Genomic DNA, 27038 nt, shown 5'->3' with positions numbered 1-27038 from the left:
TACATTTGTACTCGCATACATTATCCCAGTGAGACAAAAGGTTCTTTGCATTAATGCAGTGGCGCCGTCGGGACGTAAAAAGTGTGGGACAATTCTTTATTTTATTTTTACGACAATTGCGCAACAAAATGGGAACAGTGCTAGAGACTAGAGAGACCACCAGCGCCGGTCAGGTAAAATAAATAAATAGACCAGTCATTCCCCAACAGTGCGGGGACATTCAGACCCTTCTGACCCCCCCATCCAGCGCATATGTATTAATGTAGATTTTGAAGGTGAATTTAGGGACAAATCATATGTTTTCTGAGAGATTACATTTACACCGTGTGAGAGATTTTTTTTTCTTAGATCAATACACATTATACAATGATTAGACGAGATGCAGATACCCGTAAAGAGTACTGGAATTAAAAAAAATCTTATTTTGCTTGAAGTAGAATGGAATTTAGGTCCAATAGTGTGCAGTGGGTTTCTTTCAAGCACTGGGTTTGAGGAAAAATTATTCACTTATCAGCAGACATACAGGATACTCACCATGGTATCGCTCAGTGTTTCTCAACCTGTGGGCTGGAGGATATTGCTTGTTACACGGATACACTGGTCTAGCTTGACTCTTGGAGTCAACAGATGTATGCAGTTGTTGATCAGCATTGAACACTAAATTAGACAAAGTGCCATGAACACTGTATATGTATTGATAATTAAAAAGCGAGCACATAACATGCTGAAATTTTTGGTCATTGTCCCAAGATATGTGTACACTGTATGGCGACAATAAGTAGTTGGGGGGTGGCGCCTTGTTTAAAGGTGCTGTAAAGCGAGTTTTGTTCAGGGTAACAGGTTTCTCCCCATCTCTCCAGCTCTTTAGTAACAGAAAATAAATTTTCAGGTGGTTCACCAATTTGATCAAATTCATTACAATTTTAAAAGTTGCATTTACAATTTTGTTTGCCGTTTTAGTTTCATCACTTTCAATTTCACTTGTTGAGTTCTCTCTCTTGATTGGATGAAATTGGTATTGCTTTATCATGCTGAACAAATGTAAAGGTTTATTTAAAACGACTCTTTAAATGGATTAATTATTTGTGAAAATGTGCATCCTGGAAGGAACATCTCTTCATAATGAATACACACAATACATGGAATTATAACATTTATTCTGTATTCAACAATAAAATCAAAAACTAAGTAAAAATGTTTAAAAACACCAATCAAACCATTACATCTAAACAATTTGATCAAATCGGACATTCTCTGTGTGAAGTGGTTGAATGTTAAACTTAAGAGATAAAAGCTTAGGTAATGGATGCTGGAATGGAGGATTCATGATACAAATGGATAAATAATGTTTACAAATAAAATCAATATCAAAGGAAATTTATTTTACAAAATTGTCACTTTTATATATATAAAAAAAAGAATATCTCAGTCCTGTTGATTATACACACTGCATAATCTATAATCTGAGAATGAGGTTAAAGTCCATTTTCTCTTGTTACATTCTCCACTCTTTGCTAATCAAGTCAACAACCACTTTTACTTTCATGTGTACTGTTCCTTAGACCCAGAGTACATTACAGAGAGGTAATGAATTGAAGAATTGTCTCCCTAGTCTGTTCAAATGACTCCAAATGTAACCCAACAAATTAAGAGCATTGGACTTCAGAACTTTTAGAATATACTTTTCAATACATTCTAAACCTAGTCCTGGACTGAATTGTGTTCAAGTGAGTCCAGTTCATATTGTGTCCAAGACTAGGTAGGCATAATCTCTAACGTGGATTATCTGCACAGGTCATCGTGCCATAGTTTATTTAGCGTGGGTCATACAAGTTGGCCAGTTTCTTGAAGCGTGGTCCCCAGTCATTCAGGTAGTCATAGTCCTGGTCTCCATCAGAGCTGCCTGAGGCAATGGAGCTGAGGCTGCCCGCCAGTGAGCCCTCGCCCTCATAGTCATAGATCAACGCTGTGTCGTACGGAGGCACATTAGGATCGTTATCCGCAACCTCCAGGCCCTAAGGACAAAATGACAACACACGTCAGATGACAACCTGGAGAAGTGTGCTGTTATTATAGGCTGTTTCAAAGTACGGGCCACTGAAAGCTTCTTACATCATTGATGTAGTCCTCGATGTCAGTAGGATCTGCAGGAGGCCTCCGTGGGTAGGTAGGAGAAGGCAGGTTGTGTGGGGCATCCATCCGTAGGTGAGGCTGCCTTCCTCGGGGGACTCCGGGCATCGGGCAGAAGGACCCAGGGGTCGAAGGGGCATCGTTGGGGTTACACAGCAGGTCAACGTTAAAGGCATTCTGGACAAGAATTAAACAAAGGCAGTTTTGATTAAATCAGTTAAAGGGTAATTTTTCCGATATTTAACATCCATTGTTCTATTGAGAGCACATAGGAAAACCTTCCAAGTGGGTTCTCTGTGCGGATTCAAGAGTTTTACGAACATTTTCTAGCACACTCGCACATGCTGGGATAGGGATTTAGATTAAATATCTTCTATGCTCTCGTGTGTGCGTCACATGTACATGCGCGTGAGCACGTAATCTAACCTCATCTTCCTCTCCTCCTCCCTGCTCATCATAGTTGAGGACGTTGTCTCGTATGTCGTCATCTGATTCACCAACAAGCAGACCTGTTCCTTTTTTGATGTGATGGCTTCTGGTGCAGGTGTTTACCGCCACCGCCAGAAGGAGCAGCACTGCAATAAAATCACACAGCAGAGGTAACCATCAAACAACAAGTTAAAACTTGCATGTGCATCATCATCATCATCATCACATTGTAAAGGGCTGAAACCCGATTGTAAATGGTAAATGGTAAATGGTGCATTTATATAGCGCCTTTATCCAAGGCGCTTTACATAGATTGTGCATTACATTCACCCATTCACACACACATTCATACACCGATTGCGGCAGAAACCATGCAAGGTACCAACCAGCACATCGGGAGCAATTTGGGGTTCAGTGTCTTGCCCAAGGACACTTCGACATGTAGCCAGGAGGAGCCGGGATTCGAACCGCCGACCCATGGATCATTGGACGACCTGCTCTACCTCTTGAGCCACAGTCGCCCGATTGTGTGATTTGGGTTTAACTATGCCATAATAATGTTAGACTATACAGCCACAAAACAACTCTATAGGGTGTCTATTAGTCGTTATCACTTACGCAGTAAGAGAGCAATGCTGGCCATGAGGATTATCAGGGCGATGAAGCTGATTCCCACACTAGAGCCCAAGATGGCTGCCACCTCCGACTTGCAGTCTCCAAAGGAGTCACAGGGACACACCGTAACATTGACCTGAGCGTATGCACTCAGGCTGGGGCTGCCAGAGTCTGACACCAGCAGAGTCACCACATATTCTCCTGTCTCCATTTCCACTAGTGACTGAAGCACAGCATGCGTCTCTGGAAAGGCGGAGGACGACAGTGGCATTAGACAAGACTTCATCCAGTGCAACTGCAGCATGATGCTAGTATTTCTTTGCATTTCCACTCACTCCATACCGTTTATTTGGATAATGGTCCAATTGATTGACAGGTCTTCTGGCAGTTCAAAGGTGAAGGGCTCAGCATGTGGAGCCATGTCCTCGTCCCCAGCTGTCAGAACCAGACCGGCCTTCATCCCGTATGCCTGGCTACACACAGTTCCACTCAGCGGGGATAGCTTAGGAGGGAAGTCATTGGTCTCCCTGAGGGTGATGGCCAGCGTGGCAGTGCTCGACACACCACCAGCATCTATACACATGAGAAACATGTCAGAGAAACACATAACATAAATTACCAAAATGCAACAATCAGTATAAAAGCCTGGCTAGTAACACAGACAAAGCATTGTTCAACACTGACCTACAACTTTGATAACAGCACTGTAGACGTTGTTTTTAACATGCGGGGATCGCATGTTGAAGGTTCTCTTGGCGATGATGTCTCCTGTCTCTCTGTCAATGTCCAACCACCTGTCAGGATCTCTGCTGATCTCATACCTGGCACAGACACAGAAGAGGACATACTTGCAACATTGATGATCGGTTCACTTTTGTATTCATTCTTTTAAATAAACACAGGGGTACAGCTGAATTGTACCTTAGTTTGGAATTGTCTGGGTCATAGGCAATGTTGCTTTTCAGTATTGTGCCAGGGACCACTGACTCAGGCACCACAATGTTTATGGGGTCTTCCCGGAAGCGAGGGGGTTCATTCTCATTTAGTACAGTGACCACCACTGTAGCACTGCTCACCGGGGAGCTGAGAGCCTTGCTCAAAGGTCTGACATTTCCCACTGTCAGGATCAGAGTGTACTCGGGTTCCGTCTCATAATCCAATGGCTGTAAGAAAAAAAAGGTACAACACAGAAGCTGAAACCTGAACTGTTTTGGTTATATCTTATAAGTATGTAGGTCTTACTGGCTTATTGTTTGTGTTGGCTGAGAATATCCCCTTTTCAATGCAATAGACCCCTGGGACATGGATTGTAACCTCAGAACGGTCGCCACCAGGTATTCCTAAACGTAACCTCAATAAAACTGGCTAAACCAAACCTTATTCCTAAACATAACCTCAGCTAAACTATAGCTAAACCTAACCTTATTCCTAAACATAACCTCAGCAAAACTATAGCTAAACCTAACCTTATTCCTAAACATAACCTCAGCAAAACTATAGCTAAACCTAACCTTATTCCTAAACTTAACTTGAGTAAAACTATGCCTACACCTAACCTTATTCCTAAACTTAACTTGAGTAAAACTATGCCTAATACCTTAACCTCTGTAAAACGAATTTAAAAAAAAACACTGGGGCATGAAGCAGTCCACAAAATAAATGGGGGTGAGTGCTGCAAGCATTCCGGTACCAACTCATTGGTAGTTGCCTGGCCAGGCCCAGAATCATTCCGGTACCCAACTCATTGGTAGTTGGCCAGGCCCAGAATCAACTCATTGGTAGTTGGCCAGGCCCAGAATCAAACCCAGGACCACATGGTCCAAAAGGCAAGACATTTCCGACATTTCCATGCTTTCTGAGGGGCGTTTTATGTGTCTGAGCAAATCGGCAAATGTATGTCGGTGGCCACCCTTAGCCAATAAGGGAGGACCACCTATTCTTGATGATGATGTACGATGATTAGAGCGCCCCTCACTTCACACGGCCCGGGTGTGATTTTCTTTACACACAATTAACATTCCGTATTTGACTGTGTATGCCTGGGGCTGGTACTGAACTTGATTTCCTACTGCATCTGTTAAGATACATGAGGCTTGAGTGCCACAGTCCTGTAGTTTAAGAATTAACCACTAGATGATGCTATTGCATTGTGGTGTGAGTGAGTGACTGGTGAGTGAGTGAGTGAGCATTAAGCAAGTGAGAATGTGTGCGCGTGTGTGGGTGGGTGGGTCTACTTCATACTTGTAAATATTGTAATTTGTACAGTATCCACAGTAAAGTATTTGATTATTTTAGTTAATACCATAGTTACTTACTTATAGATTTAGATTATTAGTAGGGCCTACAAAACTGAAATTAACCACTTAAGCTCTATATGTTTTGTATTTGGCTATTCGAAAATAGACAATCTACAAGCTCACAACACGAAATTTAAATTAGACTGGAGCTTTGGTTGTATCTTAACTCCCCTCCATTTTAAAGCATTCACTCCAGCTCACTTGGAATTAAATGATCAAAAATCTAAATTGAGAACCATGCATGGTAAAGAACCATGCTGCCACCAGTTATTTGTTTTGCATCAAATGTTGAGCTGTGTAAAAGTGCACCGCGCAATGGCTGAACATCTTGCACGTGGCCAAAGCATTTGACACAACCAAAATAACTGGATGAAGGGAATGCCATTGTTGTCATTCTAACATGACTAGACGTGTGCCCGCTGGGCACCGGCCTACATGGGAATGATGCAAGTTGGGAACAATGAAAATGGGGAATACATACCCCACCCTAGTATGCAATACCTGTTATATCTGTTGTCATAGCACCCGTTTTAACTGTCTGTCTCTGTGTAAGTCCTTGCGCAGTGGTAAACGTCTGTGGAGAATGTGTGGAGAATATCTGAAGAGTGCAAACTGACTGTAATGAAATGGCAGGTGTTGGGAATAAAGCTGTGGTTACCATGGTGCAGAGCCTGGGAATTTCACAGGCTCATTAGGTCCACTGGCAGAGCCTGACCAGAGCCTTTTGTGGCGGTTCTGGACAACCGTGTTTCCGACCGACTCAACCGGGCACTGTGGTGGAGTGGAACGTGTGTGTCGAATTTGAAGTCGGCGGGGCGAACAGTTATTGAGTTATGTGAATTACAGACGTACACACGTACGTGCACACACACACAGAGAGATTCTGTGCAATTATTGTAAGATGAGCCAGCATGTGAGATGCATTCTGAACAATAAACCCTGCAGCTCCCATCTATTTCAATAAAGAAACGTCAAAACCCTTTCATGGTGAATGTTGCAAACGTTTCAGTGTTTTAGAGATATTTGTCCCCTCGAGTAAAGTCAGCCCCAGTACTGTACCTGTAGCACTGTCAAAATGCCCTCGTTGGTGGCAGGGTCTGTGCTGATGGCGAAGTTGCCATTGGGGTCGCCCTCTGCAATGGAGTACTTGGCCTCCCAGTTTCCTGTTCCATGATCGTCTCTGTCTGTCACGTTGACCCTGCCAATGTCGTAGTCCTTTCTGTTCTCCACCGCTGACATGGCGTACTGCATGAACCACACATTACAAGCACAGAGCAGGGATTACAACACATATATATAGCATCCTATGAATAGAACCTACAGTATATACAGTATATTGTTTTGATTTGATTTATTAGATGTCATAAAAGAAAAACACATGCTACATGTTTATCAGAGAAATGTCAAGGATATCGACACAAGAAATACTTATTTCCATTGTGGTCCTTGGTCTGAGAAGCAATACTTTACAAAAAATGAGCAGTACAACGATAAATAAAACAGTGTAAATACTGTTCACACGCACGCACGCACGCACGCACGCACGCACGCACGCACGCACGCACACCAAAGACAGCACGCCAAAGACATCACAACTGGTGGTATGAAACTCACCAGGACAGGGTTGAATTGTGGGGCATGGTTATTGATATCAATTATATGTATGATGGCCACACCCTCACTCGTCAGGCCCATTCCTGACATGTCAGCCACCTGCAGGGTCAGTTTGAAACTTTTCACCACCTAGGAGGGAATATAATATAAGCTTAGAGCATGTCACTGAAATCAACTAACATTTTCAGCGTGTCCTTGAGTTTTACTCTGTATCTGCTTGGCTCCTTGCAAATATATCATTGCTGTCAGGCAGAAACCTCATAACCCCATATTTCTACTTTGTTTTACATTATATTCCACTCCAATTCATGTCCCACTTTGTCAAACTACAGTGTTACATAAAACAAGTAGCAAAAATAGACAAGCTCACAACTCATCACATTTTTAAGAGAAACTGAATGTGAGTAAGTGTGTCAGTGGGTTTTATATTGAACAAATATAGTAGTATAAACAAGAACTTGCGACTAAATCATAACTCCATTGTATCCATTGGAACACAGGTTCTATATTTCCATTACCTATAAAGTAACGATTTTGGACATATGGGGTTTCCACCCGACCCAGACCATATATTAATCTCCAGAATCTTTAGGAAAAAAAGCTGAAGCTTCTGAAGCTGATAGTTAGGTAAAATTAGCTTTTAAGTTGTGGCAAATCTGGGAAAAAAATGCTTACTACTAGCTTTCTTCACAGATGTGTTCATGAAGGTGTCTACTATCACAGAAAAAATTGTTCCAAGCCAACTCCCTTGGGAAACTTTGTGGGAGCCAATCAAAGTTGGGGTACCCAGAGGGCCTAGGCTAACAGCAGGACATTTTAAAATGGGCTAATATGAGCTTGTGAGGTGTGTAAATAGGGTTTTTTTGGGGTGCTGAATCCGTTCCAACCATTCATTTTCAGTAAAAATGACTTCTGGCCATAACATTGGCCATGCCTGCTTGTGTATGTCCCAGACATACTAATCCATTTTATGCATATCTCAATGGATGTCTATGGTGTTTTCTTGTTTTCTTTTCCGTTTGTGTGTTGGTGTGGGGGGCATATTAAAATACAAAAAGCATTGTATTAATATATCACAAATGCATCTTAATTGAAACTAACTGTTGAAACAGAAGTAGATGGACAATCTTTAATGGATTTAACTGATTTATTCTTTTCAGAATCAGAAAGACTTTATTGTCACACCTTAAAAAATAATTAACGGTAAAATAAGGGGGAAATGAATGTGCCAAATTTCAGTTCATTAATAAAAATAAATAAACAGAATATGGCTCTATGATATCACAATATAAAAAAAGATCAACACATAATAAAAAACTAAGGGGCTAAAATTAAAGTATGCTTTTGTAAACAATACAAATATGAATAAACATACAACTATCTACTCTTCCAACTCCCTTTCATCTCCCTCACTGCTCGTCATCTAGCTTGTTGTTCTTGCAAAATGTTGCCATGGAAGTTACCACAAGCAGAAATGCACTTAGCACTTTGAGATTTGTTTCAAATGTAAAGTGCGTTATAAATAAAATGTATTATTATTATTATAAATGCACTGTGCACTAAAATGCAATGTGTACACTCCCCCTCATAGTTGCAACTGACTAACTTCAGAAGATAGTCTGGTGTGATGGGGTCTGTTCATTGACGGTACAGACTCATATCCTTTGTCACCAAGCTTCCATCCAAACTCCAGTACATGAGATTATGGATGGAAGCTTGGTGGTGGTACACTGGATGTACTGTACATCCAGTGATGGACTTTGCAGCAGCAGCCTCTGGTCTGGATATAAGCTCGGAGAGAGTGCTGTGCTGCGGCTCCTGTTGTTGGGGGCAGTTTTTCTAGTTTGATACTCCCAGTAGCGGTAGTAATTCTGCAAGACTGACAAAGTGGAGAGGGCTATGGACGTTTTGGACATCCAGACAACAAGGAGGACATCATCACAGCCAGCTGTGAACTATTCAAGTTCATGTTCCATGGGAAATCGCACAAAAGTTTTGGGGACTGGAGATTTGACATCTTCAGCAAGCAGGCCGCTACTGGGAGTATCAAACCAGAAAAACTGCCCCTGACAACAGGAGCCACAGCACAGCACTCTCTACAAGCTTATATCCAGACCAGATATTGGCAGCTTCCAGTACATACTGGAGAATGGATGGAAGCTTGGTGACAAAGGCTATGAGTCTGTACCGTCAATAGACCCCATCACACCAGACTATCTTCTGAAGTCAGTCAGTTGCAACTGTGAGGGGGATTGTATTGTACATACTCAGGTGCTTCTGTAAAAAGCAAGGAGTGAAGTGCATTTCTGCTTGTGGTAACTGCCATGGCAAATTTTGCAAGAACAACAAGCCAGATGACAAGAGCAGTGAGGGCGATGCCAGGAAGTTGGAAGAGGAGAGATAGTTGTATGGTTATTCATATTTGTACTTGTTTACAAAAGCATACTTTCTTTTTAGCACCGTAGTTTTTTATTATGTGTTGATCTTTTTATATAGTGATATAGAGCCATATTTTGTTTATTTATTTATTAATGAACTGAATGTCTGGGAGCCCTGGCAAATTAATTTCACCCTTATTTTACTGTTAATTATTTTTAATGTGTGACAATAAAGTCTTTCTTATTCTGAAAATAATAAATCAGCTAAAGATTGTTCTTTTGTTTCTCTTTCAACAGTTAGTTTTAATTAAGATGCATTCGTGATGTATTAATGATCTTTATATGTTAATATGCCCCCCCCCCCCCCCCCACACACACACACACACACACACACACACACACACACACACACACACACCCAACACACAAACAGAAAAGAAAACACCTTAAACATCCATGTGCATAACATGGCATATTAGTTATTACACATGTCTGGGACATACAAAAGCAGCCAATTTATGGCCTGGGAGTCATTTTTACTAAAAGGTAATTGGCTGGAATGGATTCAGCACCCCATAAAACCCCTAGTTACACACCTCACAAGCTCATATTAGCTCATTTTAAAATGTCCTGCTGTTAGCCTAGGCCCTCTGGGTACCCCAACTTTGATTGGCTCCCACAAAGTTTCCCAAGGGAGTTGGCTTGGAACATTTTTTTCTGTGATAGTAGACACCTTCATGAACACATCTGTGAAGAAAGCTAGTGGTAAGCATTTTTTTTCCCAGATTTGCCACAACTTAAGCTAATTTTACCTAACTATGAAGGTTGTATACGGTTGACATCTTCAGAGATGTCTCATCAGCGCCCCCTACCTCTCGATCTAGGCCAACGTCTCTGGTGTAAATGGCCCCAGTCTGGTTGTTGATGCCAAACATGATCTTGGTCACGGCGTTGGGAGGTTCGCTCTCCTGGCGAATGATGGCGTAGCTCAGATAAGCGTTATCTGTGAGCGGGTCATCAGCATCAGTGGCAGAGACTGACATAACTGAAGTGCCTGTCAAAACAATCACAATGAAATACTAGGTCAACTGCAAAGTTAAGACACTGTATGTAAAACCTATTTTACACAACAATGTCGTATGACTGTGTTGCTCACCAAAAGTAACACATTTTCATATTTTCAATGAGTATCACGGGCGCACAGATTTGTGAACCAGCACGAAAGGTTCAAAGGAATCCTCCACACTAGCGCTGCATTTCCTAAACATTTAGCAGCAAAATATGTAGAATGAATGATGATGATGGTATTATCATTCTAAACCTGTATGTTCCTGCTGTTTTAATCTACATACAGTTGGGTGCCACCGATATTGTCCCTTATCATTTGACCCATTTAGGCCTGACCTAAAAAAATTCTAAATCCTCCAGTTTTCTGAAATAAATATTTTCACGATTTTTCAAAAATAGCAGACCTACAAGCTCGTAGCGCGCCACTCGGTGGCGCGCTATGAGCTTGTAGATCTGCTATTTTTCAATAGCTAAATTATAACATAATGTTTAAAACACCAAAAGGGGTTTTGCGCAGATCACGCAAACCTCAGCAAAAAGAAAAGGACAATATCGATGGCCTCCAACTGTAGATACAGCCAACCAGTTTTTTGTTTTTATGATATACCCGAGTCCATTAGGGGTTTATGGAAATTTATACATTTACAATGATCAATAGAACATGACATTCTATTGCTAGTTTGACTAATACTCGACTGACATATATGCTACATAAGGATGAAATCATGAAATGCAGCTGCATGGGAACAGAGGAGGGGTTTGTGTCAAATATAATTCACACAGGAAACACTCACGTCAGAATAGATTAACCATTTATTGCAACAAATGGAATACAGTTAGATTTGGTGTTAAAGGCTCCGCTTATGGCAGATGTTCTCCGCATTTTGTCTAAGCAGCATGCTAAGCAAAATCATGGAATGCTAAGCAACCACCCCCCCCATGGGTATACAAGAACAGACACATATCAACACAGTTAATGAGATTAACTTGAGTCATGCAAACTCGAAACATACAACTTGAATGCATTTTAACATTAAAGCCATGAATCAGATTAGAGCTATGCAACATTGGATTCTAGTTTACTTGATTTGCACACAAGAATTTCAGTTCAACATTCAGTTTACATGTTTGAGCAATAAGTAAACAATACATTGATATTAATATTTAGAATTTGAATCAGCAGACAAAATTTCCACACGTACTTGAGCCTATGCCAGACTCTTGAGCCTTATATGCCAGACCTATGATCAAAGGGTGGAGGCTATCGATGTGTGACGTAACGGTCAGCTGAGATGTGAATGAGGAATAGGATGCTAGTCTGACAGGCTGATTAGGGCTCAGGCATTCAGACTAACGTGCCCGTGTACTAACGCAGGCTACAGTGGATTTACCTGGAATTGAGAACTCTGGGACATCACCATTAAACTGGCTCTGGGTGAAGGTGGGTCTGTTATCATTCTGGTCCAGCACCACTATTTCTATTGTAGTGGGGTTCTCCAGTCTCTCTCCGCTTGGGGACAGAGCGAAGGCTTTGAGCTACGCACACGCACGCGCGCACACACACACACACACACACACACACACACACACACACACACACACACACACACACACACACACACACACACACACACACACACACACACACACACACACACACACACACACACACACACACACACACACACACACACACACACACACACTACATTACATTACATTACATGACTATGCACACTCCTGTTGACACCCATCCATGTATCATCCCAACAATAATGTCACCCTACAGTGCCCAACCACCACCACCACTTGACCACTTATGCCCACTGAGCCGTGCCATATCACCATCATCATCTACACAATTAAACCTGGCATTATTTAACATACGTTCATTAACAAACAAGCCTGCATCTATAAATGATATAATCTTCAAGGAGAAGCTTGATGTGTTGTTTTTAAACAGAGACATGGCTTGGCTCCGAAGGAGATATTCTGCTAGCAGCATGCCCTTTGAACTATACATTCAATACGCGGGAGCAGATGAGGTGGACTGGCAAATACCTTTTCAGACAACCTAAAATTTCAACCTCTGACTCTTGGCAATTTTACATCATTTGAATACCAGGCCCCTGTGTCAGTCCCCTGTGCTAATGATCAGTATTTACCACCCTCCTAAGTGTAGCAAAGCCCTGTTTTTAACAGAAATATCAGAACTTCGGTCTATCTGCTCCACCAACCATGACAGATCTCGGATTACCGGAGACTGTAATTTGCACATGGACATTGCATCGGACTCTATGGCTTATGGATTTTTTAGAGCTTTTAAACTTGTTTGATTTTATTTAACATGTTGACAGGCCAACCCATAAACATGGCCACACCCTGGACTTGGTGATCACTAGGTCTGAGCTATCAGACCACCTTTTGTTGTGCTTCACTATAGCTGTCTCCGATTTCGAGACAAACAATACAGAATAGACATTTTTAAAACACAGCTCAAGACCCACTTTACCATTACATTACACAGTACATCAATCTTCATATGACCACTGCGCTCTGACTGTAGGTGCGCCACCCGATTTACAACATATCAGGATCAAGGAGATGGGTCGCACACACCAAGACTGTGGTTCAAACACACTGATGAAGGCTGGATAGCCGAAACGTTTGTCATATGGTTTGAAATAAAACTTTTTTTTGTCTTGGTGTGTGCGACCCATCTCCTTGATCCTGATATATTACACAGTACATTACACCTGTTCTGTGAACAGGTAAATGTTTTCATGTGAATGTTGTTTTTCCTGCTATGTGAACACATGTGGTTTTACAACATATATAAATCAAATGCCTGGTAAGCCTCCCACAGTGTCTGTGGGACTGGGTCTGGGACACCATCTAAAACATATCCTCGCTGTCAGGCGCAAACCTAGCATCTCCAAAACCGGTTACTTGGGCATGTCTTTATAAAATGTATAAAAGGAATAGATGAAATATGAGATACAAGACACTATCTTTTGTTCTTTTTGGAATGTTACATGTGCAGGATATTTTCTTGCGCCATGGGTTACATGTCAAGTCCTCTGTTCCAGTACATTCTGAAGTGTGTCCCTGGTTGCCCATTAGGAGCCATACAAACTGACCTCTGACTTTTTGTAACTTATGTCTGTGACACACGAGTGTGATATATGACGTGAAACAACATCACAGAACCTTGGATTGAAGGATGTTGTGCAATGTTTTGTAAGCGTGCATTGTGGGGCGAGTGGGCGATATGACTTCAAATCAATATCACATTTATTTCAAATGTTTGCCTCGATTACGATTAATGAATCTTTCTTCTCGATCATTTGGTTATAAGTCAGTTATTGGTTCTAATGATAGTATCTAATTCTATTTTCGGTTAATTACCCAGCCCTAGTACATTGTAACTGTTTGATATGTGCGTCTGATTGTGTAACCTTCACATGTATGCGTCCTGTTAGAGCCATCACAAGTGTATTTGTAGGACAGGCTATAGTTTTCACTGTATATTTATTTTCCCTTTTTACCTCCTTTATGATGAATTCATGATCTGTTCTGTTCTTTGACTATATAGAAGTGTCTATTTGTACGTCCCTAAATGTTTTGATGAATTGAACATGGTGGACCCTCTTGTAAACAAGTGTAATGCTTAATTGGGTCGTCCACTCACAGTTAACAGTCTTTGTATTGAGTTTGTGCTTGAAATGTACAGTAATTCTGCAAACTGTTAATAAATATTTCAATCAATCAATCAGTGGCATTAGAACATTCAAATGGCCTCATGTTCTGTACTGTATGTGGTCTCACCGTGAAGGTTTTGTATTTCTCTCTGTCAAGAGGCGCCTTGCTTCGTATAACACCCGTTTTATCATCAATCTCGAACAGGTTCTTGGGGTCCTGGTCCACTCCCACACCCTCTAACTTATAGATCACCTCTCCGGTGAAGACTTTGTCCGATTTGATCTGAACAGACAGACAGGAGACAAGGCTGGTGATGAGAACCTTATGGGAAGATGGATGAGGGACAGGAACACAGTGCAAAACACATGGTTACACCACATGTGAGTGTGTTGACGCTTATGGGAGGTTAAGTTGGGAGGGTATGAGCTCACAGTGGTCTTTGACCTATAACAGGAGGTAAATATTCAAGACTATAAATAGAGCAATTCTAGGCTAGCCTACTACATACAACTCGTATGCACCCAATGTTGATATTGTCTCTAAATGCATGCTTCATCTCCTTATTAGGTAAGATTTATGCACCGGTACTTAGAACAGTCTTAAACTAATATTCACATTTATCCTATGTCTTTTTAAACACACATGATGCTAACACCTGTTATGTATGACCAGGAATACAAAATAAATTATTATTAATAACAATAATAATAATAATAATAAATCACACCGATGTGAACTGAGCAGTGCTGTGTGTCTGTGTGTGTGTGTGTGTGTGTGTGTGTGTGTGTGTGTGTGTGTGTGTGTGTGTGTGTGTGTGTGTGTGTGTGTGTGTGCGGGACCCGAATGCCACCCCAATTAGCTGACTGCTCAGGGTGAATGGACCGGCTGCTCAACAGTGACCTATTGACCCGAATCATCTTCAGGGGTCAATAGGTCATGCTATGAACATTCCGTAATACAAATAGACATACACACACGGTGGTTCATTGGAGCAGTGTGCACCGCTCAGTGACACTGGCATTCAGTTTCATTTGAAACTTGCAAGCATTGACTGACACTTTTGACACAGTAATCACTCTTAGAAACTTTAGAAATGGATTTAATAATGAAAAGATAATCTAACCTGGACCAAGTCTTCAGGAACTTGCTTGCTGTTCTCCAACACTCTGATTGGAGGGATGATCCAGTCCCTCTTCACCCTGACCAATCCCCTGCTATTATGTCTCCATGGATTAAAGATCTCAGGCCGGAGCTCGTCCTTCTTGTATTGTGTTTCTGAGGAGCTTTGCACCTGAAATAATCAACAATTTCAGCATAAGTCAAGAGAAAGAGTCAGCACATCAAAATAAATAAGAAATGTATGAACAGGCCCAGGCGGTGGCGTAACCGTCTGGGCACCCGACTGGTAATCCAGTCGCAGTGTGCCGCGGGTTCGACTCCCGAGCCCGACACGGCCTTTACTGCATGTCTTCCCCCATCTCTCTCCCGTTTCCTGTCAGCCTACTGTCTGTCCCTTCAAAAACCAATAAATGGCGTAAGCCGCAAAAAAATATCTTTAAAAAAAAAGAAATGTATGAACACCGGCGTACTAGCTCTGTACGTAGTACATACACACACGCACGCACGCACGCACGCACGCACGCACGCACACACACACACACACACACACACACACACACACACACACACACACACACACTTAACAACTGAAAAGTCTTAATAAGAGCTTTAGACTAAATTGATAGACACTGGTTAATTTTTCCATTTCCTGAAAACGATTGTAACAATTTACTACAAGGTTTCGGTTCGACAGCAAAGATATGCTGAAGAATAATGTCCTGCACACTAGTCCATTATTATTCAATAGATATTATCACAGATTATATTCAGGAATATCAGATTATGAAGCCAGCAACTCAATTTCCGCCCACCACTACCAGAAATATTGTCTACCCATAGTTTGATAGGCCTACTCTTTCTATAGTCAAACACAAACTGTGTTCCAAACTTTGCAGCTGTTTAAGACCAGGTCAACATTTCCCCTGTGTCCGCTACAGCATCTCTTTGGGTCTGATTGAATGGCTCTATCCTAACTCCAACCTTAACCCCTCCGTCTCTAATGTGGAATCCACAGCACTGGTCAGGGCAGAGGGGATACGGAGGAATGGCTTCAGGTTTCACTCTTTGTCGGGCTCCTTTGATCTGGGTGCAAATTAATTTTAAGACCAGGAAACACAAACGCCTCATGTTCACTTTCACATAGTCATACACACATTCATTTGCCTCTTCGCTGCCTTGCCACAGCATTCGAACACACCCACACATGCAAGACTCACACTCACATGACAGCTGTCGACTATGGATTTAGAGTCTGTGCTTTCCCACCCTCATACACAGTCACCACACAAATTCCCCTTTATGCTCAGCTCTGCACCTGACTAGAGATTGGGGGTCACCTTACGGATCTGTCCTGCTGTCAAAATTCCTCACCCAAACACATGCATAAACACAATCTCACACACATACACACACACGCACACATGCACGCACACGCGCGTGCACACAGAGTGTGGACTGTGGAGTGCTGCAAATTCAGCCAGCCAACATCTCCACCAGGCCGAAGGCATGGGGAGAGAGTATGTTTTGCACTCCGTCCGTCCGTCCGTTTGTGTGTGTGTGTGTGTGTGTCCGTCCATCCGTCCGTCCGTCCGTCCGTCCGTTTGTGTGTGTCCGTCCGTCCGTCCGTCCATCCGTCTGTAATCTCCGGCACCGTTGGCTTGATCGCAGCCATACTCTGCAGTACACACTCACTGAATGCCACAGCTGAACCTCTGCCCCAAGGTTTTCACATTGGCCCCTTATAGCGCCACCAGGATGCCGCTTTGTGCAAAACAATTTTTTGGACAGTACACCTACAGATTTGGTCCAAACATCACGCAAATTGGTACACAGTCTCTCTAGAGCCATTCAACGAAACGGGTCTTTCAGATTTTTCAGACTCCATCCTGATTGGCTAAGATTGGCTACTGAAGTTCGCAGGAGTGCACGATTTCAAACAAAATGCCACAAATCATGAACACATCGTGTGATTTCCGTGACATTGTGCACGCACATTCCCACTAGGCCAAGGAAGAAATGCCATTGGAACATTTTCAACTCAGCCTCATGGTGGTGCTATAACTGGCCAATTCGTGTTTTTACCTCTACCTGCACGGATCTGTGTAAAACTTTGTATGCACACTCCCTAGAGGCCAAGGAAAAACCTTTGCCTGGAGTTTTTCACATGTGCATAGCGCCACCAGGAGGCCGACATATGTAAAACACATTTTCTAATATTACTCCTTCAGATTTTATCCAAATTTCACGCAAATCAGTACACATGCTCTCCATAGTCATGTGATCAAGACGGGTTTGTTTGATTTCTCATAATCCATCCTGATTGGCTACGATTGGCTTCTAAAGTTTTCAGGAGTAGCCCGCTTTGTACCCGTTTTGTACAAATCGCCACAACTCCTCAACGCAGCGTCCAATTGCGATAAAACTGTGCATGCATATTCCAACTAGGCTGAGGAAGAAATGCCACTTGACAGTTTTCAAATCGGCGTCATGGTGGCGCTACAACAGGCCAAGTCGCGTCACACACACACACATTCCATTAAAAGAAAATTATTGACTTCAATATGTGAAGTTTAATGATCCTATCAAAGAGAATAGTATGGATCACCACTTAAGTTTCAATAAATGGAGACATAAATAATTGTCTATGTCTTTTGGTGGATTTTTGTCAATTACATTGTTATTTCATGAATTGCTTGGCAGCCCTGCCCAGTCTCTTGGCTTAGGTAAAATGATACGTTGTCATGCAGCTGAATAGTGAGGAAGGGAATGCCAGTCATGGCTGGCATGTGTAGGCTGAGTTAGAGGGCATGCTAATCTTAGACCGATCTATATTCTCCTACCTACAGGCTGTAGCCAGCATCATTTACAGTACACACTCACTGAGATGTTTACAATCACATTCCACAAGTACTTGTCATCCAGTATCATCAATGTGGAAGCCGGCTATTTTCATGGCTATAACTTCACACTACATTGCAAATGTAAAACCTTCCATGACGTAGCGCACGTGGTTCTGTTTGCATTCAAAATCAAAGTCATATTTATAATATAACTACAGACACAGCACTGCACGAGCTGCCCTGCTGCTTAGCGGCCACAGGATATGGCCCCTAATCTTACCACTTCCTCTGGTCCAGTTATGTTGTCTCATTTTGAACTTTGTATCTATGTGGATGACTGTCCATTTCCAAACATTGAAGACAATACTGTTTTAGAAGACATTTCAGCGCTGGCGAGAAAGGCTCCTAACAACCTTCTAACAAGCTCTATAACTGATGTTTCACAGTCCATTTTAGACCCTTAGTCACTGTCTTGTCATGCTCTAGCAGGCTGAACTCTAGATGACACTTGTCTCTGGGTGGCAGGCAGCCCCACTGCATCTCTGCCACTGTCTTAATGTCTTTACCAGGCTAGCATGGGGCAACAACAAGGTATCATCTTACCAATTACACCCATGTCTGCCCTTTCTGACAGGCAGTGCAACACAGATTATCTGTTTTTAGGGGCTTTTTACTGATACTTTTACACCCTGGCCTTTCACCTTAGCCCCTTGGAGTAGCATGGAAGGCTTGAGCACATTGTTACCAAAGAACGCACGCACGCACGCACGCGCGCGCGCGCGCGCGCACACACACACACACACACACACACACACACACACACACACACACCTGTACTGTTAATAATTGTGTTAATAAAGTATTCGTGTTAGTGTAGGCCGTACGTGAGAGGTCAAAGCCCTGGAACATATTCCAATGTAAAAGTAAATGTCGTTTGTACAGGATGACCATTTTGAATGTTTTTCATAACCTTTAACCCAAACTTGTTAATTAAGACACTCACATCAGGACATGTTGCTGCTGTCCATAGTGGTGTTCTAAAGGTACTTCATACTGCTTCATAAAGCATTTACAAATTGTTATGTTTGAGAGGATACCTTCTGTGCCAGACATTTATAGTGCACACACAGGCTTTGATTTTGAATTAGAAGAATTGGAAGTAGGACTCTTTTAAAGGACCACTTCACCCATCTTCATATAATTGGTCCTCCTCACTAATGCACCACTTGTCTACTTGTGTCTGAGAGGAGGCCAGGAGGGCTGTGGACAGTTCAGAGAGAGAGAGAGAGAGAGAGAGAGAGAGAGAGAGAGAGAGAGAGAGAGAGAGAGAGAGAGAGAGAGAGAGAACAAGCTCATGGCTATTACGATCACACATAGACAGAAGTGATTGCAACACCAATGCCATGGCACTACAAATGCATGGCTATCTGGGCCAACTAATTTAACTAATTTAACACCCATAAAAAAAAGTGTGGCACTGCTGGTGGCCAACTTTCTTGATCAGACAGGGTCAGAACACACACACACACACACACACACACACACACACACACACACACACACACACACACACACACACACACGCACGCACGCACGCACACACACACACACACACACACACACAAACAACGTGAGTTTTGGAGCAAATAAGTTCAGCTATAATCTTACCATGAAATCAGTATATAGTATGATTTACATCTCTGACATTTTTTATCCTACACATATGGAGTCTTGGAATTCCCCAGAGACAACAAATAATGAACTACTGTTGCTGTCTATCTTCCCTTCCTCAACAGATTAGGCCTCACCATGCCTGGCTGTGTCAGCTGGTTCAAACCATTCATGAGAAAAACAAGTGCCATAATTTGACTGTATGACATTTGGCTGTGGTTATGATGAGCTCACACCAATATTTGCGAAGCACTTTGCTTAACACTGTAAAGTACACAATGTAGAGAGCCACAAATACTAAGACAAATTATAGTATTTGTTATTATGAATGTATTGGCACTAACCAATCGAGTAGTTCACCCAGAAAATGTCAAAATGACTTATTTTCTATCAATTACACCCCACGAAGCCTTTCATTTATGGCGATTGTTTTTGTCCCGCATTCCTGAGTCTCCATGCAGGCTCTTACTGAGTCTCCTATTGACAGATGATCTGGTCATCAAATTATTGGCTTAGGAATGCTAATCCTTTGCAAGTTTGCAAGGTTGCAAGTGTTCAGTTTGACCTTTCATGTTTATTTTGTTATACATCTTTAGATATGGTGGCTAATGCTTAATTTATACTCAAGATGACAACGCGCTGCGACAGGTTGTGAACTCCTAGGTCTGCTATTTACAGTGTGCAACACCGTCATGCCACATGGTATAAATCTTAATAAGTCTATGAGCTGGCATTGATCGTCTGTTGCGAATGTGATTCAAATCTGATTATCAAAACATCGATTCCTTTGATCGATTCAGTCAGAAAGCTCTAGGAGAGGCCACACAGGAAAGTCCATAGCATGCCTGACGATCCTTTCTGCCGAAAGGTTGGAGGTCACACAGGTGTCCCTTGGTTATGCTGACTCTGGCCATTTCTATCAGGCCCAGTCATCCATTCAATCAATGTGTGTGTGTGTGTGTGTGTGTGTGTGTGTGTGTGTGTGTGTGTGTGTGTGTGTGTGTGTGTGTGTGCCTGTCTGTCCCATGCCGTCTCACTTCCACTGCGTGCCAAGTTGTGTCTACTTGGCCCAGGCCTGAACACTTTATTTTGGGGCCACTCCAAGTGTGTCTTCCCTTGATGCAGATGTCTGAATTTTATGATTGCTAAGTGAGCTTGTTAACTAAAATTAGCACTACACAGATAACAACACTAAATAATTGACATTTAGCGTCCTAAATTACTGGGGGAAAAAATAAAAAATATAATATATATTAGGGCAGAGTTGAGATTTTTCCAAGTCGACTTGTCAGACAGTAAAGTCGAAGTTGAGTCGATGCATCGTTTTATGACGGGGGGGGAACTTTAACAGGGGGTGGTTGGAGGTGCGTGCGCTCAAATACGGAGCATGTCAAACAAAGCACTGCGCACACAGTGGCCTCTCCAATATGGCACAGTGTATGTATCATCTATATGGCAAAGCGTGGCAAAACATAAAAATGTAATAGTAAATACTAAACAGTGCAGGCACACACGCAAGTGTGGTACACAGACCAGAAAAGAGAACACAACAGGAGAGGGGGCTTAATTGGCACACAGCGCAACACAGCGCAGCGCAGCGGCCCGAGAACACAATACAAAATATAACATTAACACTAGTGGCAGTACAGCAGCCCGACCTTCAGAACACATAGAAGACATAGGTCTATATTAACATTACAGCAGCAAGCAGCAGTTTGGCACATCATCAGAATACAATCTGCTATTACCTTCCACGTTCACGACGTGAACCTCCTCCTCCTCCTCCTCCTCCTCCTCCAACTCGATAACGTTCTATCATGTTAGTTTGTTACCGACCGTACTTATTTTCTGAGCCATGCAAATAAACAAAAACCCGCACTGACCGGAGACGGAGAGATTCATGCGTCCCGCGCCTAAAGCTAAACCAGAAATAGGACAGTCATTGAGTCAGCACGGATGTAGCCTCGGAAACCCAGACATTTTATTTTCAGCACGGAGGTGGGGGGGATAAAGTTTGCGTGCTTCTATCTATTACTTCTCTGACACAGCGCATGCAGTTCAACTTCGGTTGAGAACTCTAGTTTGAACTCTAGTTCTGGCCAGTCGACGGCGCCGCTCGTCGGCAGTCTCCTCCGTGAGAGTGTGGATGGAGGTCGTACTGCTGGGGCAGATCGGCGTGTGCACGCATCCGCCTGACGTCAGACTGCTGGGCGAGTGTGGTCACTTTGGCATGGGATGAACTTTGACCAATAAATCACAATGACCTGGGCACCATATATGGGCGCTGATGTCACGTGATGTCACGATGACATCTCCATGGGGCCAGCCCAATGACGGTTGGCGAATAGTGACAAAGGCCTGAACCGGATATTTACAGAATGCATTGTAGTCTATAGGCTTTACAGTGACAAAACGAGTTACATGAACCACGTGACCGGGCTGTTTTCTGCCCCCTCAATGTCATCACCTAGATCTCATATATGAAGATCACGACACTGACCTCATCAAACCCCGGATAGCCAAACATAGTGTGATTAACATACTAGATCTGCATATATGGAGCCGGCCAGCAACTCCACATCTGACCTCACTGACACCAGATTAATAATAGTTTAACCCCTGCTTCTCAACTCAGGGTGTCTTACTGGTTATATTTAATTTTAAGATAAGTTATCATTTGAGTAAAACATTTGTAACTGAAAATGCCCCAAGTGAGACCAAATCATCCTTCTATAATACTGTTACTGATACTGTTACTATGCGTAAAACAACGGATAGATTAGATTTTTAGCTGATCTGTTTAGAACAAATCTCTCTCTCTCTCTCTATGCAACCAAGAAGAGAGTGTAACACCGACAGCAGGTAGCCTGTGATTTAGCCGCTCCTATAGATTAGTGCAGTGACTGATTGTTTCCAATGAGTAAGAACAACTCAGCACCAGCCGGCTGGTGCTGCGGACTCTCGATTTGTCCCTGATTTCATGGTTGAGGTGCGGCCCGCTCTCCTCTTTCCGCCTGGGGGATTGCAGAGCGGGACAAATGGCATCATGTATGCATCTGGAAACAGCTGTGGCTTCTGCCCACTCCTTACTGTACGTCCCACCCTGCAGTATAGACGTTACAATCCTCAGTGTTCATTTAACTCAGAGAGTGTACCAATGTGTACCAGTGTGTACCAGTGTACCAATGAAACCATCGGTACGCTCTCTGAGTTGAAAGAAGACTGAGGATTTTACTGTGTAAACTGTGTTAAAATAGGTCATTTCAAAACAATACAAATGTGTTGTTGGGGGCTACACCTACAAACTAAAAAAAGAAAGCGATATAATGAGAATAAAAGTAATCAGGCAAAACTGATGAAAGGCCTGGCGCTGGGAAAACCAGCTATTGTAGGCGAGATAAATGTTGTGATTTCGCTCACTAATTAATTGCAGATTGCATCGAGTGAGTCCACCTGGAACCCGTGAAAACAAACAGTTTCTGGCCCCACAGTCTGTAATGTAACCTTAACTCAGTTGTTGTCAACAGCCCACTCTGACCTGACACCCCTGGCATTTGCAATGTGGAATTCATACCAATGTGGATTCCGCTAGCTGTGATGCTTCTCCAATATACTGTATGTAGAATACTGTAAAAACTGGGACCTACTGTATATTAAAGGACAACTTTGTTTTTTCCCCCAAACATCTTCATGTTTTAGGTTGTTATTAGAGAAAGTAAAAGATGAGTGTCATTTTTTTTACTTTCTCTAATAACCTAAAACATGAACCTTGGTTGAAAAAAGTTGTCCTTTAAAGAGGTATTATCAGACACGCCCCCTTCCTATATAAACCCATTTTAACTTCAAACTGTATTTTAACCATGTTAGACTCATTGAAAACAAACATCACTGGTTCTCAGACACGCCCCCTTCCTATATAAACCCATTTTAACTTCAAACTGTATTTTAACCATGTTAGACTCATTGAAAACAAACATCACTGGTTCTCAGACACGCCCCCTTCCTATATAAACCCATTTTAACTTCAAACTGTATTTTAACCATGTTAGACTCATTGAAAACAAACATCACTGGTTATCAGACACGCCCCCTTCCTATATAAACCCATTTTAACGTCAAACTGTATTTTAACCATGTTAGACTCATTGAAAACAAACTGGTTCTGGTGACACATTGTTCTTCTAATGCGTGATGAATAAATAAAAATTACAATAAAAAAAATACCCAAAGAAAATAGTATTTGAAAAAAACACTGCCCCATTACTCATTAGAAGGGTAATATCAGTCTCACCAGATGCAGGGACTTGTGTTTACAATTAATCTAACATGGACAAAATTAAGTTTGATGTTACGATGGGTTTATATAATTATGGGTTATATATAATAAAATGAATATAAAATATCTAAATATTGAATAAAGCAACTTAAAAAGTGTCTAGGGTGCACAAAAGCCAGAGAAAATGCTAAATTGAGACAGAACTGTGTTAAAGTAGAATAGTATACCCCTTTAATGGGTCCTGCAGCTTAGATCATGCAGGGTAGTAGCCAATAGATTCCAAGTATGGACTTTGAAATCGTTCCAGGGCTTATATAATCTAATAATGATTATGATCCGTGCATAACTGGACATATTAGTTATACGGTTGATACGTCTTTAACAGAAATGCCTTTTCAGTTATATAATAATATCATCATGGTTTGATGACAGTGATCAGTGAGGCTGTCAAAGGAAAGAAACAGAAAAACCTTTGATCTGTCTGCTTTTTCTACACATTCTGCAGCCGTTCGTTTGTTGAACTGCCATCTTGATGTGTGTAGATCGTGTGTGCCTGTTGCTTTGCATTTTGACCTGGTGGAATTGACAAATTGTTAATTCTGTTTGTGATGATGAGTGATGACTAGATAGATATCAGTGATATCTATAGCCATAAGTCACTACTTCTCTCTTTGATGTTTGTCAAACATGTGGCTATGTAATGATGAACTGGTTATGTTCCTATTTATCAATAATTTGTCACTCCCATGTTCAAAAATCAACTAATGTACTGTAACTGATTCACACAACATAGTCCGCATAAAAAGGCTTTTTTTCTACTATGAAGAAACTTTTTAACTAAATGTATTCACTAGTTTACTTACATTTCATGATCAGATATAAATGTTCTGTTATAGCACCTGCAACCGTTATCATTAATTATAGAGCAAATGAAGGCCATTTGTCTTCACCCCAGATTCAGTGATCATTTCTCTCTCACCCCCTAACCTGGCTTCCATTACTGCTCCAAACAAAGTGCAGTTGGTAAAATATCTGTTTACATGGCCATCCATTCTAGACCTCATAATGGTGTCTGATGACAGAGGGTACTAATGATGCCCCGATACCTCTAAACACATCTGTAGTCTCCTGTGCTTTCAAACACTATCCATCATATTATCTCCATCTAGGCTGAAATGTTTATTTCACTCGCATCCCTCGAATCCAGACAAGGTTTATTGCCTCTATTGATGAAAGTGGGTTCATGTTTAGTTCAACAGATCGCACATATAAACATGAATGAATTGTAGACTTGAAGCGTGGCACAGCTTAAGTTCATTCCTCAACCGAGATCCTACTCTAAGAAAATAGGAAGCAAACATTTTCATTTTCTCTCAAATCCCTCAATTAGAGCCAAGAAGTGAAAGCATTCAACTTATCCATAAACGTAACACCAAACACTGCTATTAGCCTCCTAGTAAATATCCTTTTGAAAAGTCGAGAACAGTATAGCAGTATAGCATTATAGTGCTGTATCACTGTATATTATTTCCTCACACCCTTGGACTGTAAGTGGCAAATAGAAGTGATTTGATTGTGTTGTAACTTCCCCAGCAGGGGGAATCTAGTCGACCACCTGCCACAATATAGGCTTTATGTAAAGGCCCATTGCAGAACTCAATATTTAAATAAAACAACGAGTACAACTTTGGTCATTTACTTTCACAGAGGTCGCCAGACCCTGTTCGTAATGGACCACATATAATGTAGGGTTAAAATGTAATTAAATTAATTTTCTCTGTTGAGTCACCGATGGCAATGAAGAAGAAAATATTTGTCTTACCTGCCAATGCAGAGATCCTAGAACACACAACACTGCCAACACCCGGGCTGCCATCCTCTGTGCCTGACTCAAAACCTCTGGTGTTAAGGCCTCTGACACCCACAGACTGAGGTGCAACACACAAAGTCCTCCACGCTCTGGGCAGTATTGGGCAATGGGGCCAAAATTCTCAAATCAGGAAAACCCCTCCTTTCGCCTTTCCAAGCCTCCACTTTCAGTGTGTCTCTGTCCCCCCCAGCGTATGTCTCTCACAGCCCCTCCCTGGCCATAGCCGGGGTATGTCTCCGAGACTTGGGGGAAGGGGTTAGAATTTCAACAGTGGCCCTCCCATGTACCCCAGCACATGTGCTGTCACTCACAGTCCAATGAGAGGCAGAGTGAGGGAGAGAGAGAGAGACAGCAGAGACAGAGAGAGAGAGATGGAAAGAGAGAGGGAATAATGGAGTTGAGGAGAGAAGCAGGGCAGCTGGTGCCAGTGTAGAAAGAGTCACAGTGCATGAAGGAAGGTAAATTCTGTTGACTGTTTGAGCCGGAGGCAACTATAAAAAAAAAAGTGTTTTGCACCTCATGAGGTAATCACTCGTACATCTTGGAGCAAGTAAAGTCGCACTATACACGTTCAAGCCTGGATTTTAAAGCTCTGCAGTAGCACTGAATATTGCACACCAGGATATAATAATTTAAATACTTTAAGCATTATACAGACAATACATTCACCCAGCCCTCTCTTCACAGGAGCCTCTAAGGCATATGGACGTTCACTGTATAGGCAGAGCTGTCCGTGTTATTGCCCTTGAAAATGCACAACATTCTGACAGCACCCTTTGATCCCTAGCTATTTTGGACTCCCTGTCAAAAGAGAAGATGAAGATCGCGGCCATCTCTGAGGGATGTCAAGGCAGAGAATCATGTGGCAGTGATAGCTAGCTAGCTAGCTATAGGTAAGGTGTGTGTAGGGCAGGGAGAACACACATGAAAGAAGCTTTGGAGGGGTTCGAGGGAGTGAGGGCATAGAGTCCAGAGGCTCCAAACTGAGTACTCCACACACCAGTCCCAACAGCCATCACCACCCTCTCA

At 42.2% G+C, this 27038-nt stretch overlaps 1 protein-coding gene across 1 annotated transcript; it reads right to left on the bottom strand.

Annotated features, from left to right (window-relative positions):
* Positions 1–116: 116 nt before the first annotated feature.
* On the bottom strand, positions 117–26251 carry cdh15 (cadherin 15, type 1, M-cadherin (myotubule)). The gene is made up of 14 exons (XM_079497578.1): positions 25962–26251; positions 15357–15524; positions 14360–14515; positions 11923–12067; positions 10336–10517; positions 7086–7214; positions 6531–6716; positions 4096–4337; positions 3859–3995; positions 3517–3747; positions 3178–3417; positions 2557–2705; positions 2113–2307; positions 117–2015 (listed from the first exon to the last, which is right to left on the bottom strand). Exons 1-14 carry the CDS (start codon positions 26013–26015, stop codon positions 1815–1817), a joined length of 2415 nt encoding a protein of 804 aa, XP_079353704.1. The 5' UTR covers positions 26016–26251; the 3' UTR covers positions 117–1814.
* Positions 26252–27038: the final 787 nt, after the last annotated feature.

Source organism: Electrona antarctica (genome assembly GCF_951216825.1).
Source record: "Electrona antarctica genome assembly, chromosome: 3".
NCBI classification, from domain to species: domain Eukaryota; kingdom Metazoa; phylum Chordata; class Actinopteri; order Myctophiformes; family Myctophidae; genus Electrona; species Electrona antarctica.
Note: the sequence above shows the minus strand (reverse complement) of the source record. Positions and strands in the feature narration are given on the sequence as shown.

Bases quoted from the DNA above. Each gene is read 5' to 3' on its own strand.
- cdh15 (XM_079497578.1), bottom strand. From the start codon at position 26,015: ATGGCAGCCCGGGTGTTGGCAGTGTTGTGTGTTCTAGGATCTCTGCAT. The intron at 3,418-3,516 runs GTATGGAGTGAG...CCGCCTTTCCAG, and splicing joins GACCATTATCCAAATAAACG to AGACGCATGCTGTGCTTCAG. The intron at 2,308-2,556 runs GTTAGATTACGT...ATTCTTGTCCAG, and splicing joins GAGGAGGAGAGGAAGATGAG to AATGCCTTTAACGTTGACCT.